At 44.9% G+C, this 19,322-nt stretch overlaps 1 protein-coding gene across 3 annotated transcripts in view; it reads right to left on the bottom strand.

Moving 5' to 3' along the window:
• BEGAIN (brain enriched guanylate kinase associated) overlaps positions 1–19,322 on the bottom strand; it is a 124,850-nt gene that overhangs the window by 60,485 nt on the left and 45,043 nt on the right. For 2 of the 3 annotated variants that reach the window (XM_075615067.1, XM_075615068.1), the window contains exon 3: positions 2,792–2,881. The exons of the other annotated variant lie outside the window; for it this stretch is intronic. In XM_075615067.1, the coding sequence (XP_075471182.1) occupies positions 2,792–2,881 (90 nt within the window). The remainder of the gene's footprint in view (positions 1–2,791; positions 2,882–19,322) is intronic. 3 annotated transcript variants of the gene reach the window in all.

The raw sequence follows: 19,322 nt of genomic DNA, 5'->3' as shown, positions 1-19,322 counted from the left end.
TGGATTAATACACAGTAAGTACAAATATAGGATCAAATATCTGTCGTCTAAATTTAGCATAGGTTGAACAGGATGATATTTTCAACCTCATCTACTATGTAACTGTGTAATTTCAGCTCTGGGGACCCCTTGCTTCTAGAGATACTTACTTCCGAAGCGGTGCCGGTATCTATGCAGGTAGAGAACTGTGTGCCTAACATAATGGCGGCTTTAAATGCCCCACAACACGTGGGCCAATAGGAAGCCGCGACGTCATCCATTGTGACTTTCTATTGGCCAGTGTGACCGGGACATTTAATCTGGACAGGGATACCGGCACTGCTACGGAGGTAAGTATCTCTGTAAACAGGGGGTCACTGGAGCTGAAATTAGCCCAGTTCCACTCCGGAGACCCCCCTGCTTCAATTGTTTAATTACAATCTTTTTATTTATTCAAATGCAGTGCAGCATGTTCTGCTACTTTAAAAGGGACCTTCAACATAAGATCCATAGAGGGGTTTACCGTTGTTAGGCAGCCTTACATTGTCTGTGTACCCTTTGCATTGGAGGGCTAGAGCAGGGGTGTGCAACTCGGCAACGGAGTGTTAAATCATGGCTTCTGTACTGTAGAGCAGGGGTGCTCAACTCCAGTCCACAAGACCCCCCAACAGGTCAGGGTTTTAGAATATCCCAGCTTCAGCACAGGTGGCTCAATCTGATTTGAGCCACCTGTGCTGAAGCAGGGACTGAGTGAGCCACCTGTGCTGAAGCAGGGATATCCTGAAAACCTGACCGGGGGGGGGGGGGAGGGGCTGGAGCACTGGCGTTGAGCACCCCTGGACTAGAGTATGTGAAGAGGCCATTGACCAGAATGATCAACTCGTTAGTCCTGAAACGAGGGGGGCCTACCCTAAGGAGGTAGGGGTTAAAAAGGAGGGAGGGGTTTGGTGGAACAAGGACAGGGGCACGATGGATTTAAAGCAATTGTGTGAGGGGCTTACAGCTGCACCCAGAATTACAGGCGTATGCCTTATAATAATCTGTTGGGCATTTAAATTATGATATTTTGGTTTGCTTTCTCTACACTCATACATGTGACAATATTGAATTTCTCATACCAATTATGTGATTTGTAGTTTACAATATAAGAAATAAACTTTTTTTAATACATTTGGAAACTACTTAATTGAATCAGCATAATTTCACACAAACAATGAAAACTTACCAACCACAAACCTAAGAGAAGAACCCACCTATGCAAATAGGTAGAAAAAGAAAGACCCCTATTACAGTATAGCACTCCCAATGGTGTAATGGTGTATTGTTTAAAATAAAACTTTATTAGTATAGTAAATAAAATAAATGTGGACTAACCAACAGAAAACGTATAACAATACACCAATACGAGTGCTATAATAGGGCCTTTCCTTTTCTACCTATTTGCCTAGGTGGGTTCTTCTCTTCAGTATTTTAGCTCCAGCAACCCAATTTTCTTATTAGACAGTAGCGAGAGTGTTTTTCCCTCTTTCCCCACCCCATTCACATATTTAAACAACCAGAAACCTAAGTTCAACCCTATATCCAACACCCAGATGTCACATTAATATACTATGTGCACTTTCTATTAACACAATGATTCACAACTGGGGCTTTTGGGGAGCCCTGGGGGTGCGTGAGGTGTGTCCATGGGGTTCACCAAGAAAAATATGTAATGGCGGAGCTCAGGCAGTATAGTGGGGTCCCGAGTCTGCACCTTAGCGTCGGTGGTATAGTTGTCAATTACAGCAGGAGCTTCTCAAGTCGCTCAGCATAATGCTTTGCATCTTCAGCGACCATGGAAGCTCACACAATAATTGACAGCTATGCCACCTATGCTGTCTGCAGACTGAGGTGCAGTTTGGGGCCTTATTAAGTGTGTGTGTCAGCTCAGGACACTATGCTGCCTGGAATTGGTCTAACAGTTTTGTCTGATGAGTAGGTAATAAAATTAATTAGGGGTTCACAAAACAATATATATAATGAATATATATATATAATATAAAGAAATTTAAATTGTAGCGGGCTGGATGGACATGTCACAAGAAGAAATTGCCATCACAAACATTGGTATTCGACTGGATTCCAAGGGAAATTAAAAGACTAAGATGATGATCAAAACTAAGATGGAAATTCATCCAGGTAACTCAATGTATTTTGTCCCTGGTGCAATATTTTATAAATAAATAAAGAGACCCTCATCCAAAACTGGGTCAGCAAGAGCTGAGATGATGATGATGATGATGATGATGATGATGATATATATAGATAGATAGATAGATAGATATAAAAATCTATTCACAGCCGGCACACACATAAATATTAGGAAATCCAGATGCTTGTCCCATAGAAAATCATAAAAGATGTATATTACCAGATGATGGTCCAGTAAGGAGAGACAGCACACACGGGTAGAAATGCAAAAGTGTATTAAAACACAAAAACACACGTTTCGGTTCCTACAAACGGAACCGTTTGTAGGAACCGAAACGTTGGTTTTTGTGTTTTAATACACTTTTGCATTTCTACCCGTGTGTGCTGTCTCTCCTTACTGGACCATCATCTGATAATATACATATATATATATATATATATACAGTATATTGGTCATTTTTTTTAAAAGTGTGATATAGAAATATGTTTGATCCCAATTATTACTGCGGATAAATCCTGGAACACATGGATACGGCTACCTTTTGCAGTGAAGCTGTTAAATCAGAGTATATACTGTAGGGGAAAAAAAGAAACTGACAAAACATCACATGTAGTTCGTTACCTGTCCCAGAGGGTAGGAGAGGATTTTGCGAGACTGCCTTGGAGAATTTTAGGTTGCCATAGACAGGTTGGCACCCAGGAATTTCGTACCCTGCAGCATGAATAGAGGATTAACCATGGCTAGGTAGGACTCATACTGTAACAGATATTAGAACACCAGGGTGATACTGTGGTTCATGAACGGAAGATTGCAATATAATGCCAGTAGTGTACAGCCATCCATCAGTCTACCATAGGGGGAAATCCTTGTGTGCATCTCTCTCTAGTATGAACATACTAAATGAGCACATTAGTCTGTGAATATGATTTCAGTAAATGTTCCTACTTACAGCATCTAAATAAAACAGTAACTTAGCATGAATGAGAATTTATTCATTTTCTCCATCCCAGTTTTACAGCAAAAAGAATGCATTGTAAATGTCTTATATACATAGATTTATAATAGTATTGAGGAATGTTGTCATACTAAGATCGTAGCCTTCTTCCTTGTGATGGGCACAATTAATGGGCCATGGTATATAATAATAAATTACAGGCCCCTTCTTGGTCACTGGCTTTAAACGTGTTGTGCGTTCCAACATAAATGTGGTGAACAGCAGATGATAGAAGAGAACTGGAATGACAATGTGTTCTATTCCATGGCCCAGTCTGTGTTTCAATGCTCGGTATTGGTAACATTAGTAGAAAAGAATCGACTGGTGAAATGGGTAAAAATGAAAAATTACTGGAAAATTGGACTAAATACCGTTTGTGATTGTAGAGACCAGGTTATGGAAAGAAACTCCGTGTTGTAGCACAAGGGTGCTCAACGGCAGTCCTCAAAACCCCCAACTGTTCAGGTTTTCAGGATATCCCAGACTGAGCCACTGATTGAGCCCCCTGTGCTGAAGCAGGGACTGATTGAGCCGCCTGTGCTAAAGCAGGGATATCCTGAAAACCTGACCTGTTAGGGGGGCTTGAGGACTGGAGTTGACCACCCCTGTTGTAGCAGGTTAGGTCTCCCTCACCATGTTCTGCTAATTTTTTTTTTTTTTTTTTTTTAAAGGATTGTCTTTTGAGTATGAACGCATATATTTTTGTACGAAAAAATATATATACCACAAACAACAAAGCAACATGAATTTGCACGTCAGCAATGGACAATACACATGGCACATATTAATGGTCACAGTTGAATAGCATCTTGCATAATGTCTATACCTAGGGCGTATGCCCTAAAACCTTCTACTTTAGTCATCAGCTATGAAGATGCAATAAACAGCAATTGCTTGCAGACTCGCCTCAATAACTTGCTGACAATCTGATTGTAATTGCCTATCAGGTTAGTTTTTTTTATCAGTTATCATTAGTCAATAAATTCAAGATCATTGTGGATAAAAAAAAAAGCTGTAAGATATTTAAGATCCCCCTCCACCCCTCTCCCCCCTTCCCTTCCCCCCTTCCCCCCCTTCCCTTCCCTTCACTTTTTTTTCCTCCCCTCTTTCTTTTTTCTTTTCTTTTTCCTCTGCATCCTTCTATCAGGTCTTTAAAAACAATAAATTCTTCAATTGAAGAGGCTGTTTCCGGGGTATGATATGATTGAAAATTACATCTTTCTGTGGAAAAGCTTGTCAATTGTGCTAATGAACTAATCATTCCATTTTTTGTGAATGCGGTCCTCATGTGTGTGTATACAAAATCGATACGGTGTATAATATAATTCAATCATTTAATGCAATGTTGTAAACACACATGTTTATTGCTTTATAGATACGGTTACATTTGATATATTATCAAAATATGGTTTAAATATAAGATTTTGTCCCCTTGGTTTTTGACCATTAGAATTGACATTTTTAGAGAAATTATTATGAACTTATCAAATGTATGGATTAAAATTCTACTAAAATAATTAAGATGATTTAAATGAAGAATTTGGTGATTGATAGTGGGCTAGTGCCAACTTTGTAGTTACATAGTTGTCCATTGGTCTATTATTACTAATGAATTAGGACATATTTTGTTTATTTTTTCTTTAATATATGTTATTATTAAGTGTCTACTAGTATAAACTTTCTTTATTAATATATTTTATGATATAATTCAAATGTCACTATACATCTATATGAACAATGGTGGTGTAAATAGTCCTGTTTATGTTATTTCAGTTAATCCTACCCCTATTAGTATATTTTGTAATCACTAATTGGACTTTTAATATATTTCTTACTCAGTCTTTATGTCAAGTAATAACTTTCCAATTATATTTCCTTGAATGTGTTTTTGTTACATATTGACTGTTTTGTGTTGTTCAGATAAATAAAATTGTTGTTTTAACAAATTGGGTTGACGTGATGACGCGTTTGATGTCACCATGCCGGTGTGTATGGCGGGAATCGAGAAATTTATTTCCGGGATTCATATCTATATTACAATCAACAAAAAACTCAACAAAAAACTCGGCGTATCGCCCACAGTTGGGAAACTGAAGTGCTGACAAAATTTGGCAGCATTGTTGTCCTTCTCTGTATGAACATAATTATACCACCTTCGTACACTAGGAGCACGCCAGTCGGAGCTGTGGCAAGAAGAGGGTAGGCTGTGTGTGCTGGGCGTCTGTGACCCCTACACTAGGCCAGAGATCCCCTTAGGCCCCAGCTAGGCCCCGACTCAATGTTTTGCTTGTGGCTACTGCAGGGACCATCCCCAGTAGACAGGGACCCTGCCCCTGTAACATAACATTCATTCATTTCCGGGTTCGGCGAGCATACAAAAACCCTTGATAGAGGTAAGATTCCATACACTTTGATAAAGCCCTTTTGGGTGAAACATGTCAGTGTAGTCTCTCTATTTTTATACAATAAATCGTTTTTTTTCATCCTCTTCGCTTCATTATATTTTCTGTGGTGCGGCAGTCTTCTTGGTATCATGCCAGGTTTTTCTACATAATATAAATAAGGCATTCCTTAAAAAAAAAAATAGAATGCCTAAAATGGATTATTCTCACTCATTTATATTGATCCTTCTTGGTCACAGGTGGGCAATCCAGGTCACCATTTATTCTTCATACGCTAGGAGCACGCCAGTCGGAGCTGGGACAAGAAGAGGGTAGGCTTTGTGTGCTGGGCATCTGTGACACCTACACTAGCCCAGAGATCCCCTTAGGCCCCAGCTAGGCCCCAACTCAATGTTTAGCTTGTGGTAGCTGCAGGGACCATCCCCAGTAGATAGGGACTCTGCCACTGTAACATAACAGTGATGGACCCAGTCAGGACGCGGCTGCACCCTGTCATCAGGTGGTCTGGGACCAGATCACCTCCCACAGATAAGAAACTCTCTTCATGGTAGGACACTCCTGCTGGACACCACCCAACATGGAGGCGGACTCGTCGCTGAGGACGATGGTGTGGGACCAGACGGCTCCTTGTCTACAGTCAGCGCTACCGGGTGCTGGAGTACCCAGCAGGTATCAACATTCCACCAACTCTACACACGTTAGTTGTGGGCAGCGCTGTCGCACACACTTAGGGTGGGAGTGCCTATTGTGGGCCGGGCACTAGGACATTGGTGCCCCTGCACCCAGGTACTGTGGGAATACAATGTGGGACTATTGCTATATGTACTATACGGTGTGGTTGTGCAGTATGTGTGCCATCAGTTGTGCTTAGTAAAAATCGTTATACCATATCCTGGTGTGTGTTACTGAGTACATTGTCCTGTGACGGGGTTATGCGACACTGTTAGGGTCCCATGCAGGTGGAGGCGCTGTCGCCAGATGGATCAGGTACACCCCAGGCTTCCAGCAGCGGAGGTTCAGACCTCCTGTGAGCCGCAGGTACCGCACCACACACACAGTAGCCACCACATCTCCCAGAGGGTGGGGGAAAGTGCGCTACATTTAATTGCAAGATACGCAGTGCCAACAATGATGTGAAATTTTTAAGTCAAAGAGCAACTATTCAGAAGAGGTGACTCTGTTGTATATGAATATGAGTATATAATTATGGTTCCAACTATAAATCCAATTTTTTATTTTTTATTTTACAGAAATGAGTCCTAACGCAGCTCTAAGAGAATAGTACTATTTTTTGGTTTATTGGTTTAATACAGGCCTGCACAACATACAGCCCGCGGGCCGCATGCGGCCTGTCTGGCCTCTCTGTGCGGCCCGCGATGAGTCCGGCCGGGCGCCAGTTTAATAAATAAACTTAAAAAAAATAAATGGCGACGATTCCCCGCGGTCCCGGCGCGCATGCGCAGGGCCCGCTCCCCTCTCCCTGCTCCCTCCCCTCCCTGCTCCCTCCCCCCCATCCTGCTCCCTCCCCCCCGCCCTGCCCCCCCCCCCCGCTCGCAACGGGGGACGGAGGGGGAAGTCACAGCCAGCTGAGCTCTTCTGCGGCCGCTCCCCCCCCCCTGCTCCCAACGTGGATATGTGCAGGGGGGTGAGGTGCATTGAGGTGAGGTGCAGGGGGGTGAGGTGAGGTGCATTGAGGTGAGGTGAAGGGGGGGTGAGGTGAAGGGGGGGTGAGGTGAAGGGGAGGTGATGTGCAGGAGGGGTGATGTGAGGTGCAGGGGGTGAGGTGCAGGGGTTATTGGAGGTGCAGGGGGGTGATTGTAGGTGCAGGGGGGTGATTGTAGGTGCAGGGGGTGATTGTAGGTGCAGGGGGTGATTGGAGGTGCAGGGGAGGGTCATTGGAGGTGAAGGGGGGTCATTGGAGGTGCAGGGGGGGTCATTGGAGGTGCAGAAGGGTCATTGGAGGTGCAGGGGGGGGTCATTGGAGGTGCAGGGGAGGGTCACTGAAGGTGCAGGGGAGGGTCATTGGAGGTGCAGGGGAGGGTGATTGGAGGTGCAGGGGGGAGAGTGATGTGAGGTGCAAGGGGGGGGAGAGTGATGTGAGGTGCAGGGGGGGAGAGTGATGTGAGGTGCAGGGGGGGAGTAATGTGAGGTGCAGGGGGGGAGTGATGTGAGGTGCATGGGGGGAGAGTGATGTGAGGTGCAGGGGGAAGAGTGATGTGAGGTGCAGGGGGGGAGAAGGATGGTGCAGGGGGGTTGGGATTTGTGTGGTGTCCAGGGGGGTATTGTGTGTTTGATGTGGAGAGGGAGTATTATGTGTGTGGGTGAGGGGGAGAGATGGGGGTATGAGAGATAGATGGGGAGTATCGCAAAGGTTGATAGTGAGGGGTTCTGGGGGAGATATGAGGATGATGATGAGGGGTGCTGGGGGAGATATATGAGGATGATGATGATGAGAGGTGCTGGAGGAGTGATGATGATGATGATGATGATGATGATGATGATTTTACCCATGCAGCCCAATTTTTTTTCCTTGGAGCAGTTCCTTGGAGCACTTCTTGCTTTACGAGTTGTGCAGGCCTGGTTTAATACATGGATTCGTTTGAAAAATCTTTGTTAGCCGCTTCATACTCCTTAGAGTGAGGTAATGAAGCAGGTAATCTTTGCAGATCTAATTTGCAAAAGTATGCTTGAAACATCTTTGCTAAATATTCTCCATTGTAAAGCTGATAATAAAATCCCTAAACAACACTTTAATTCCACATAGATCTACATAGTTCAATGGGTAACATAACACACACACACAGACGTGTTCTCCCTCACACACCATTTTCTTTAGCATCTCAATTTTAGGCATCTGCTTATCTGCAAATAAATAAACCATATCCTATCTCATTATCACAGACTTCCAAATGTGAATTGAATTACTGAGAATGCAAATCAACACTGTGACAGGACGGATGTTACAAAATTCCTATGGGGAAGATAGTTTTAATTGACCGTGTATCACTCAAGAAAATCCATATTAATCTCCCTCTGTATATGAATCAGAATGTGTTTTTTTGTAGATTCTGATATAATTTGCCACTGACAGAATAATGAAATATTACAACAAGCTGCGCTGCTCATCAGATATCCCGTACATTGCAACCAGGGATAATTTTTAAAATTAACTCCAAATGCTTTCTAATAAAAAAAATACCAAGCCGTAAAAACAGATCAGGAATAGAAACTATAACTGCTTTGTAATCATAGGGGACAGTGACGTATTACAGAACAATGCATTCTGAGCCCTCTAAGGCTGCGTCCATAGATGGACCAGCCGTGCTGAGGGGTGCGGACGCTCCGCGCTGAGCCCCTGCATCCTCAATGAGGATGCCTTGAGAGGGGGCTCACGCGAGCGTCCGCAGGCGTGCTCAGGCGTTGGAGGTTTCAGCCGAGCGCCAAGCTGTTTTTCAGCGCGCTGTCGGCTGAAAACCTCCAATCACTGCACAGCAGCGTCAACGTCACGGCGCCGTGACGTCGGCGCCGTGACATTGACGTCAGTGCGTCGCGGGCGATTGGCCCAGCGACGTCACTGCCCCGCCTCCAACCACTCCCCCCCGGCTCCCTTCGTGCACGCTGGCTCGCCTGCAAGTCCGTGCAATCGCGCTGACTGAAGCAGGCGAGCCTCAGCGTTAGCGCGCCTCCGCTCTCCCCACACCTCTATGGCCCGGGCCTAACACTGGACGCCCTAAAGCAGGGGTGGGCAACACTTTGAGCCAATGATTGAGCCGCCTGTGCTGAAGCAGGGATATCCTGAAAACCTGACCTGTTGGTGGCTCTTGAGGATTGGAGTTGTTCACCCCTGCACTAAAGCAATTTGGTGCTGGTTCCCACTCTTGCTGTTTTTTCATCCAGATACAGTACTTTAGTTATATAAAAAGCACTGTATATAATAATAATAATTAAAAAAACAGATCTCGTTCTCTGCTTGCTATCATCTTCCCTCTTTTCTTTGATTACATGTGAACAACAAAGAAAGTGACAGAGAGAGAAGTCAGTTTATCTGCACCAAATACCCCAATCAATATAAGCAGAATCCTTGTTCTTTTAAATGAGATGTTTTTAGGACTTACGCCCCAAACTTTGGTCATCTTTAGAGATGTGTGTACCTGCCGAGACTCGCCGCGCTGCAGTTTCGATGTTCACACCACGAGCTATACAAAAATGAACCGAATTGTTCTAGAAATTCGCTATTTCGCAGTTTTCAAGGGGAAAATAAAATGCCCATTGACTTTTCAGCGTTCAAGAAATCTTGCCGCAAACTTCTTCGCCAAACTGAAATACAGGTACGTGATATTTTCCAAGTTTGACTAAGCGTGCAAAGTCATCTCTAGATGTCAGGCTTTGCACACCAAAAGTATATAATGGCAATCACCAATATACAACAGATGTGCCCCAATTTTTAAATCCTCTCTCTTTTTTATAATATAAAATGGCATTAAAACAGCAAAACGTGAAAAATCTTTTTGTCTTTAAATAAGTTTTGTAGTAATAGATACTGTAATACTGTCAGCATTTTTTTTTTGTAAGTGAAACTTCTTTGCTGGCACCTACCAAAATTTCCTTTGCAGTAAATCGCCGGAAGTGACGTCACTGCTGGCAGAAGAGGCCGTCGGTAACGTTAGTGTTGGAAGCTCAGCACGCATGCGCAGAGGCCTCCCGCGCACGGCGCACATGCGCAGTAGCCGTTATCCCCTCCCCCACGTGCCTGCGCAGTAGCCACTGGCTCGCAGAAGCAGCACACACAGACACACACAGACACACACAGACAGACACAGAGACACACACACACAGAGACGCACACAAACAAACGCAGATATACACAAGGAATTCACAGCTACTGTAAATCTAGAAGTCTAAATAGCTAAAACAGGGTGTGTGTGACGCGCACACATGTTCGAAGTCAAACTTCTTTGCGTTTTGGCACTGAAATTGTGTTTTGATTTTTACTTAAAAACATCACCATCACAAATATAATTTCTGTGACAAAACAGTGACAAAAGACAAAGAAGTTTTACTTAAAATGCGCACGCTCGGCACACACACTTTTTTTTAAACTCCTAATGCCATTTGTAATGATTTCTTTAACATACTGTACTGATCATCCTTAGGTTGCTACAGCAACCATTTAGAAAGTCATATCCACTTCCTCTTTTGAATCAGTTTCTCAGTGTCTCAGTGTCTCTCTCTCTCAGCTCTTTCCTTTGGCAACAAAGTATCACAAACAGATCTATTGCTGGGTTCCAAACAGCAGACTATTCTAGACATATAGTACTAATGTGTTACACTTAGTACTATACTCTTACAAAACAGTTGCAGCATATCACAGACTGCAGCACTAAATCAGAAGGCGGCCATTTAGTTAGGCACACAATCAGGATTTTTACAGATATATAACGGCACCAAACGATTGCCAGCTTTGGTAAAAATGTAGAATTATACCTTGTCACATTCTTTACATATACAAATAATAAGAAAAGAAAAGAAAAGAAAAAAAGGGGGGGGGGTGAAATGTAGTATTGCTGCTTCAATGATTCTTTCCACCAACACACACGCTACACCATCCACTGCACAAATAGCAGATACCGTATCTTAAAAAACAATGCCGTTTATTTGTGTCAATTAAATGAGTCATGTTTCAGCCGGGATCAAATACATTCACACATTTGTAGTCCTGTTTGGTACACAGAGCATTACTGCGGATTAGCTCATTAATTGGCAGATAAGAAGGACCCACCAGCAATGTATGCAACAAACGTAATGCCACAAAAGAGTGGGAGTACAGTTAATTCTCATTTCACGGTCTATCAGGATACTAATATACTGTATCCTTAAAATGCTTTGGCATGTTAATCTGCATGTGGGTAAAAGTGGCAGCTTCAATATAATAATTCAGCATAGATGCTGAATGAATATATATCCCTCATCCACTCAACATCCCTCATCCACTCACCTTCCCTCATCCATTCACCTTCCCTCATCCCTCTCACCCCCCTGTCATTCTTACCCCCCAGGAAAGCCACAGAAAACGCACAACATCGCAGACCAAATACACAAACGCACACACACAGCCCTCTCACCTGTCTCCGCTCCAGGCTGTTTCCTTCTCTCCGGCTCCTGACACCGTGTCCTGATTGGCTGCTGCTGCATAATGCAGCCAGTAAGGATGGAGGCAGATGTCCAGCTTTCTAGCAACAGCCTTGCTTTCTCCTTGCTCAGGTAGGGTCACTATGTCCAGAGACGTAATACCGGACACATACATTTACTGGGCAGAGTGTGTCCAAATACAGGGCAGTCCAGTTTAATACTGGAAACTATAGCACTAGTTAAAGTTCATTTCCAGGCAGCCTACCTTTGTATATTGAAGGTATTTTTGATAACCACTTTAGTGTTATATTTCACTTATGAATTTATTAGCATAAGCGTTATATACACGTATTTCTGTATTTTTTCACTTGTTAAAGTGTGAACATTGAATTAATGTAACTCTAGCTCAACTGTAACAATAGATTTATTTTGAACAGAAAACCCGCTTTAGTTTGGCTCTTAAATTGTGCCAAATGTAACTCGGTAAGGGAGGCAACGAAACTGTAATGATTTCTAATTGTCAGCACTGCTGTTTTTATTAAAACTGTAGATACTAAGAATGTAATAACATCTGAGAAGAATTATTTCCTTTTCCAAAAACAAAACCCCTTCCCAGTGTGACTGCCGGGAGAAATGTCCTGTGACCAGCGCACATCAACCATTGTGTTGCAAGAATATCTGCTGCCATGGCAACCGGGCTTTATTATTCCTATTATTTCCATTAGGGTTGTCTCAGTGTTTGTGCCTGCATTAGGCAGTGGTTATGGAACAGATAACCAGTCTTTACCTGGGCCTTTCTTCCAGGTGCGGAGATTGAAGTGTCACTTTGTAGTTCAAATGAAACTGAAACTCGGTGTTAAACTGACTTACTATACTATATCGGGGGTGGGGGCTCAACCCCAGTCCTCAAGACCCCTTCAACATGTCAGGTTTTAAGGACATCTGGACCAGTGCAGGGGCCACAGACACCCTGCACATACACCCTCACCTGTCTGTGTCCCAGCTCCGACTGGTGTGGCTCGCAGCATGCCAAATGTAACCACTCTCTGAACAGGGGAATCCTGGTGCCCTATCGGCTGCTGTGTGCCACTTGATCCTGCAGCCCCAGTGGCTGCTGGGGATTGTAGTTCCCCCTGCGGAGCTTCTCATAACATGGCTGCCGCTGTCCCTATCTACAGCACATGCGCCAGCTCCCTTAATGGCTGTTGCAACTTTGGGCATTCTCTACGTATGCGCGAGCCGTGCTGCGCATGCGCACCCATTGGCAAGATGGCGGCGCCGAGCACTCGCTCCCCGCGGAGCTCCGGCGATGTGCTCGCCACTCCGGTGGCACCCAGCGTCTCCCTGCACACTGCGGTGGTTCCCCCGCTTTAGCGGAGTTAAGCGGGGAACCAAGGGGGGCCGAGGGGTAGCCTGGCCACATTGTTATTATAGCAAGCTGAGTTTTGATTTATACAAATGAACACAACTCACATAACTTGGCCAGATGGCTAATATCTGAGAAAACAAAAACAGGGAGGCGGTGTAGTCAGGGCCGCCATCAAGCTTTCCCAGGACTAGAGTTTCCAAATGGATCCCACCATGTTGGTGGCCTGGCGAGCATCCCCTCTTTCTCTTACACACCTCCTCACTCATCCCCATCTATCCTCCTATCATCCTTACCCTCTCCCCCATGTATTTCTCTTCCTCCCTCTTACTCCCCCACCTCCCCTCTCTCTCATTCCCCCCTTCTTCCTCCCACCATCGTCTCCTCTCTCCTCTCTACCCCGCTCCTTTCTCCCCCTCCTTTCTCCCCCCTCCTCTATCCTTCTCCCTCTCTTTCCCCCCTCTCTCTCCTTCACCCTTCTCTCCCTCTCCTTCCCCCCCTTTTTTCTCTCTCCTTGCCTCTCTCTCTCCCCCTTCTCTCCCTCTTTTCCCTCTTACACCCACTCTCTTGCTTATTCACTTCCTCCCCCCCATCTCTATCACTCAATGCCACTCACTCAACCCCCCACTTAACACTCCCCCCACTATCACCACACACAATTCCGTACGACACACTTCCACTCCTCCCAAACACAATACCCCACACCGACTTTACTTTGAACCGCTTGAGTGATGCGGCCGTCGTCGCCCAGAAAAAAAATTCAAAGTCTCTTTAGCAGTCTGCCACCCTGCAGCTCCAGGCGGCGCACACGCCGCTAATGGTATGTAAACCTGCAATTTGTTTTTGCGCCACCGGCGTTTTTTGGTATAATCACCGCCTCACATCTTCTCCGGCTCTGAGAAGCAGCTTCACAGCTTATCAATACCAAAAGGGGACTAATTTCTATAAACCGCACAATTATAATTAAGAAAACGAATTTCATTTTGGGAATCTGTTAAAAATATAGTATATAAGTGTATATATATTGAGAGGCTTTGGTAAGTAAATCCCTAAATACACATGATGATATATTATTGGGTTATGTAGATGCAACAATGTACATTCAATAAGTTAATGTGGATGATACTGATTACCGTGTTACTTTTGGTTTAAGTATATTGGGATGATCTGAGTGCGTGCTTTGTAGCAGGTGTTTGGATGAGTCCCTCATTAACTATTTACAATTCAATCTAGATCATGAATCTCACAGCCTGGGAGAAGTACTGTGAATACTAAGATGGGGATGCTGCAGTGTTATTGGCTGCATGGTGTTACTAAGCAAAGGCATCGTCCCAGTGAAAACAACCTGTTGAAGAGGACGGGCAATTACACTGATTAAATAAAAGATATGTCAGCATCAAATCATTACGGAAAATGCTCGTGTGTTGGTGCATTGTTGTAGATCAGGGGTCTCAAACACAGTCCTCAATGGCCACCAACAGGCCAGGTTTTATGGATATCCCTGCTTCAGCACAGGTGGCTCAGCCTTCGACTGAGCCATTGATTGAGCCACCTGTGCTGAAGCAGGGATATCCATAAAAGCTGGCCTGTTGGTGGCCATTGAGGACTGAGTTTGAGACCCCTGAGTTTGAGACCCCTGTTCTAGATTAATCTTCTTACAGTAGCTATTTTTCATTTGTACCTATTTAACCCAAGATCCTGTATACAGATGCTTCAGAGTTTCTTTGGTGCATTTCTTGGGCAATAGATTGTCCTATCCAATTGGAATATTTGGTCCCTTTCCCTTTCTTAGTTTTCTTTATGCAATTGAATGTAATGTTGTTGCTCCTCAATTGCACTAGTTGTGTAAAACATCAATGTTTTCAATTAAAACAATTTGGTCCCACCTGCGCTCGCTTGCTATTGGGGCAATAGTAACAGATGTAGCCAGCCTAAGGCCTCAGATATAGTACATTCGCACGCACCTGTACAAGAAGTGATCCGTGGCCTGTAGGATTGCACTATGGGGAGGCGTGGCGAGGACGTGCTCCCATTGGCTGAACCATGCATGCGTGCTCTATGACCATCCTCATCGAGGTAAGGCCTTTTGTTAGCGGTGCGCGTGATGTCGCTCGCACCGTCGCACGGACTATGGACGCGGCCGAAACGTTTCTGGGGGCCGCTGCCACGTGACCGCGGTGATCGCGGCACTGAAGGATCAATACTGCGGCGAGTCCCATTAAAGCATGGACCCGCCCCCTGCTGCTTCATCGCGGCAGACACCGTCCCTGGCGCCGCGTACGAACAAGCAAGGACAGTAAGGGAACAGCAAGTCTTGCTACATCTGTGTATTCGCCATACTCTGACGAGGCATAAATCTCTCTGGGTGAAAGGCTTCTTCCATGTGGCTCAGCCCAACAGAAACATTAACAAAAATGTTTTTATTTTAGCGCAGGGGTGGACACGTGCAGTCCTCAAGGTCCACCAACAGGTCAGGTTTTCAGGATATCCCTGCTTCAGCACAGGGGGCTCAATCAGTGGCTCAGTTGAACACTGTTGGTGGTGGCCCTTGAGCACTGGACTTGCTTGTTTAGGGGCCTATTAAATTAGCTTTGAATGGTAATTTTCAGCCGATCGCGTATTGAATAAGCTCTTTTGTCTTTTTGGCTCTTCAAAGAGCTGGTTCAGCCTCTGTAAACCCCGCGACCCCCGTCGGCAGTCTCGCGCTCCCCCCAGTTTGCGCACCGCTGAGGTAGAGAAAAGACCAGGCAATAATGAGAAACCTTGGTAGGCCTCGTTCAGGGTGCCAGAGGCAGGAGTTGGAGGGCGGGTGTTCGCGTGTGCGAGCGTCAGTCTTCTTAGCGATGTGTGTTCATCCTCCCCAGCAGACTTTTTCAAGAGTTGAGGGGGCGGGGCTACAGACGGGAGCTTAGGGATCGGTGTTGCTGTCTTGAAATCATTCTCAAGAATGATTTCATTGGCTGCCGAGGTCCCAGTGACGCTGCTGCAGCTTCAAAAAACGAATTTTTCGTTTAGTGAAACTGTAGCCAGCGTCAACTCCGGGCTTCGGAGACAGGACAGCTGCTACCCTGACAACCAGTATTCAATTTGAATACTTTGTGTCCCACTGCAGCACGCCCTCCCTCCGAAGCCTGCACCCTGAACGAGGCCTTATTGAAACTGTAGCCAGCGTCAACTCCGTACTTTGGAGACAGGGCAGCTTCTACCCTGACAACCACAATTCACTTTCAATACATTGTTTCGGACAGCCGCCCGCACGTAAGCACGCCCTCCCTCCCTCCGAAGCCAGCACCCTGAACGAGGCCGTAGAAATAGCTAGAGTCTGAGATAAGCACAGTTTCTCACATTGTAACTCTGAAACAAAGTATCAATAATAATGGGGAGGAAAGGTTACTGAAGCTGATGTAATCCTTTTTGCTGATTTACCTATATTCATTTTGTTTCTTTATTATACAATTACGTTATTTTTATGACGCACAAGCGACCTCATAAAGGGGCATATGTTTTAGTTTTTAGGGTATAAATATATGTCATACCATATTAACTGTTAGAGAGCTTTTCTATAGAAGCTTTCTCCTGTGTACAGTACACTGAATAAACTCATTTGATAACTACATTTTTTTTTTGCTGTAACATTTTTACAGCTTTAACACGCCCTAAAGGGTTTTCCAGGCGCATGAAGGCGTCACAGCAGAAAATGCGTTTTTTTTGTTTTTGTTTTTTTTAACCTATAATTTATAGCACGCTTAGATAATCACAATGCAACCTTTTATATGATTATTGTTTTCAACTGTCACTGTTATAACTCTAGGGCGATCATTCGGGCCTATTCCGAAATCCTCATTAGATGCAGTCGTTTCCTGGACCGCATAAACATGTAGCATGTAATCAGCGAAATGTCCATTCCCTATTCACTATCATAATGTCCGGCATCGCTGTGAAGCGCCACACAGCTTTCAAAATACTCTTTTCATAGAATAAAGGACGCAAAGCCTAACATGGCTGGGACGCCTGAAGCAAACATTTCATGTGCAAAATAGCTTTGATTTTGGTTTTATTATAGTTAATAGGGCACTCATTTTTCAACGTTAATTGTTTTGATAAAACGTAACCCGAAGGAGTTCTCAGTCATCTTTGAGCTAGTTCAGGGGTGGCCAACTCTAGTCCTCAAGAGCCACCATCAGGTCAGGTTTTCAGGATATCCCTGCTTCAGCACGTCTACATCAGTCCTGTGCTGAAGCAGAGATATCCTGAAAACCTGGCCTGTTGGTGGCCCTTGAGGACTGGAGTTGACCACGCCTGAGCTAGCTGGTAAGAAGGGAGAAAATAAAATGGCTGAGGTGGGCTTTGTTTATTGTTAGGAATCAGACTTATAGACTGTAATCTATTTTATTTTAGAGTCTGTGTTTGTTTGTTTTTAAAGTAATATATATTTGATATAATGAAGTGTTAAAGCAGCACAGTTTCCCCCTCCCTCACCCCACAGGATGGGAACAAGAGGGTCCCTGGAGTTGAACCACGTTATCTTCGGCTCCGGCAACCCCCCCCCCCCCTGTCCCTGAGATTCTTACCAATAAAAGTAGCACTATAACTTCCTGGTTTTTCATCCCCGTCCGTGACGCCGGCCAATAGGAATCTGCAACGGATGATGGCTTCCTGTTGGACAGCATGATGCGGGAGATTTAGCCATTTCCCCTCCCCTGGATTGGACTAAAAAGCTTTTAATTGTACTGATAAGTATCTCAGGAGCTGAAAATATTGGGTTCCATCCTGGAAAACAAAATAGGGGTGTTAAACCCCCACCCGCAACCAATTATGAAACCTCTTTGCCGGAAGCATGAAACTACATGCCTTGTAATTCCCACACTTAAAAGACTCCTTAGGTCTATTAGCTAGCCATGTGGTGTTTGTTGGAATAGTATACTGGCTATAGACGAGCAAATCCTTTATGTTCCTAGCTCTTCTTCTGACCAATGTCGGTCTAGGTCTTAATACTGGACAAAGGTCCTCGTCTGCCAACAGCAAATACCAGTGCTTCTGTAGTATAATACTTGAAATCTGACTCCACCGATTTGTTGTAATTTCCAACAAATCTATTCGTTTTTGATTGCTCGTGCTTTTGTTTATTGGACGACAGAAGTTCTTGTTGGCTTGCCGATTTGGCTTTCTTATATGCCCTCTTGACACATGATGAGCTGTACCCCCTCTCCATAAAGCGAGATTTCAATTCTTGTGCTTGTTGTTCAAAAGCTTCAGTTGCAGTACAGTTCCTGCGGATACGCAAGAACTGTCCTGTAGGTATGTCCTGCACTAGATGTGGCGGGTGATGTTTATTAAACAGTAGAAAACTGTTGGTTGCCGTTTTTTCACGGTAGGTCTTGGTAAGTAATTTACCATCACAGTATCTATAGATAGTGATATCCAAAAAGTGAATTGAGTCCTTTTGGATTTCACTCGTAAATTTCAAGTTTAATTCATTGGAATTTAACACGTTAATGAATTCAAGAAGGGCATCCCGCGGGCCATGCCACAGGATAAGGATAAGTCATTAATATATCGACCCCAAAGCCTAAGGCTGCGCTTATAGTGCCGGCGACGCGATGGTCAGGCGACGGTCTCTGGAGAATCAAATAGAGATGACTTCCAGCGATCGCGACCAATCCTTGGCGGCAATGCTTTTGTTTTGACGCGACATCGCGTCGCTGTCACCGACACTATAAGCGCAGCCTTAGGCCTCGGCCATGTTACTTGCTTGCTGGCGGAGGTGCGCTGTGGCGCGCTCCCGCTCAGCACTGAGCCCCTGCAGCCGCAATTAGAGCGGCTTTAGTAGGGGCTCACCTACGCTTCTGCAAGAGCACGGAAGCGTAGGTCTTAGGGAAATTTAAAATTTTCCCGCTTGCCGGAGCACAGGGCCGGTCACGTGAGCGGTTCGCCCAATGAGGGCGAACCAGCTCCGTGACGTCAATGGCCCGCCCCCTGACGGCGCGCAGGGAAAGCACCCGCAAGGCCAGGGAAAGCACCTGCTTTCCCTGAGCCTCAGAGCGCCTCAGCACGCCAGCGGGAAGCTTGGTCGAGGCCTTACACTAGAGCAAAGGAGCGCAAGTTTCCGACTCCTTACCTTGCCTTCTGCGTCAAATGACGCCGCAGGGTCACGTGACGCCGCATTGCCATGGCGACGCATCGCTGAAGACAAGGTAAGCGACGTTGCAGAGGCCTCATGCGATTCACGACATTATTTTAAATTCTTTGGGGACAAAGAGT

Source organism: Ascaphus truei, chromosome 9 (assembly GCF_040206685.1).
Source record: "Ascaphus truei isolate aAscTru1 chromosome 9, aAscTru1.hap1, whole genome shotgun sequence".
Classification (NCBI taxonomy): domain Eukaryota; kingdom Metazoa; phylum Chordata; class Amphibia; order Anura; family Ascaphidae; genus Ascaphus; species Ascaphus truei.
The sequence above is the reverse complement of the archived record's forward strand: the minus strand, read 5'-3'. Positions and strand labels throughout refer to the sequence as shown.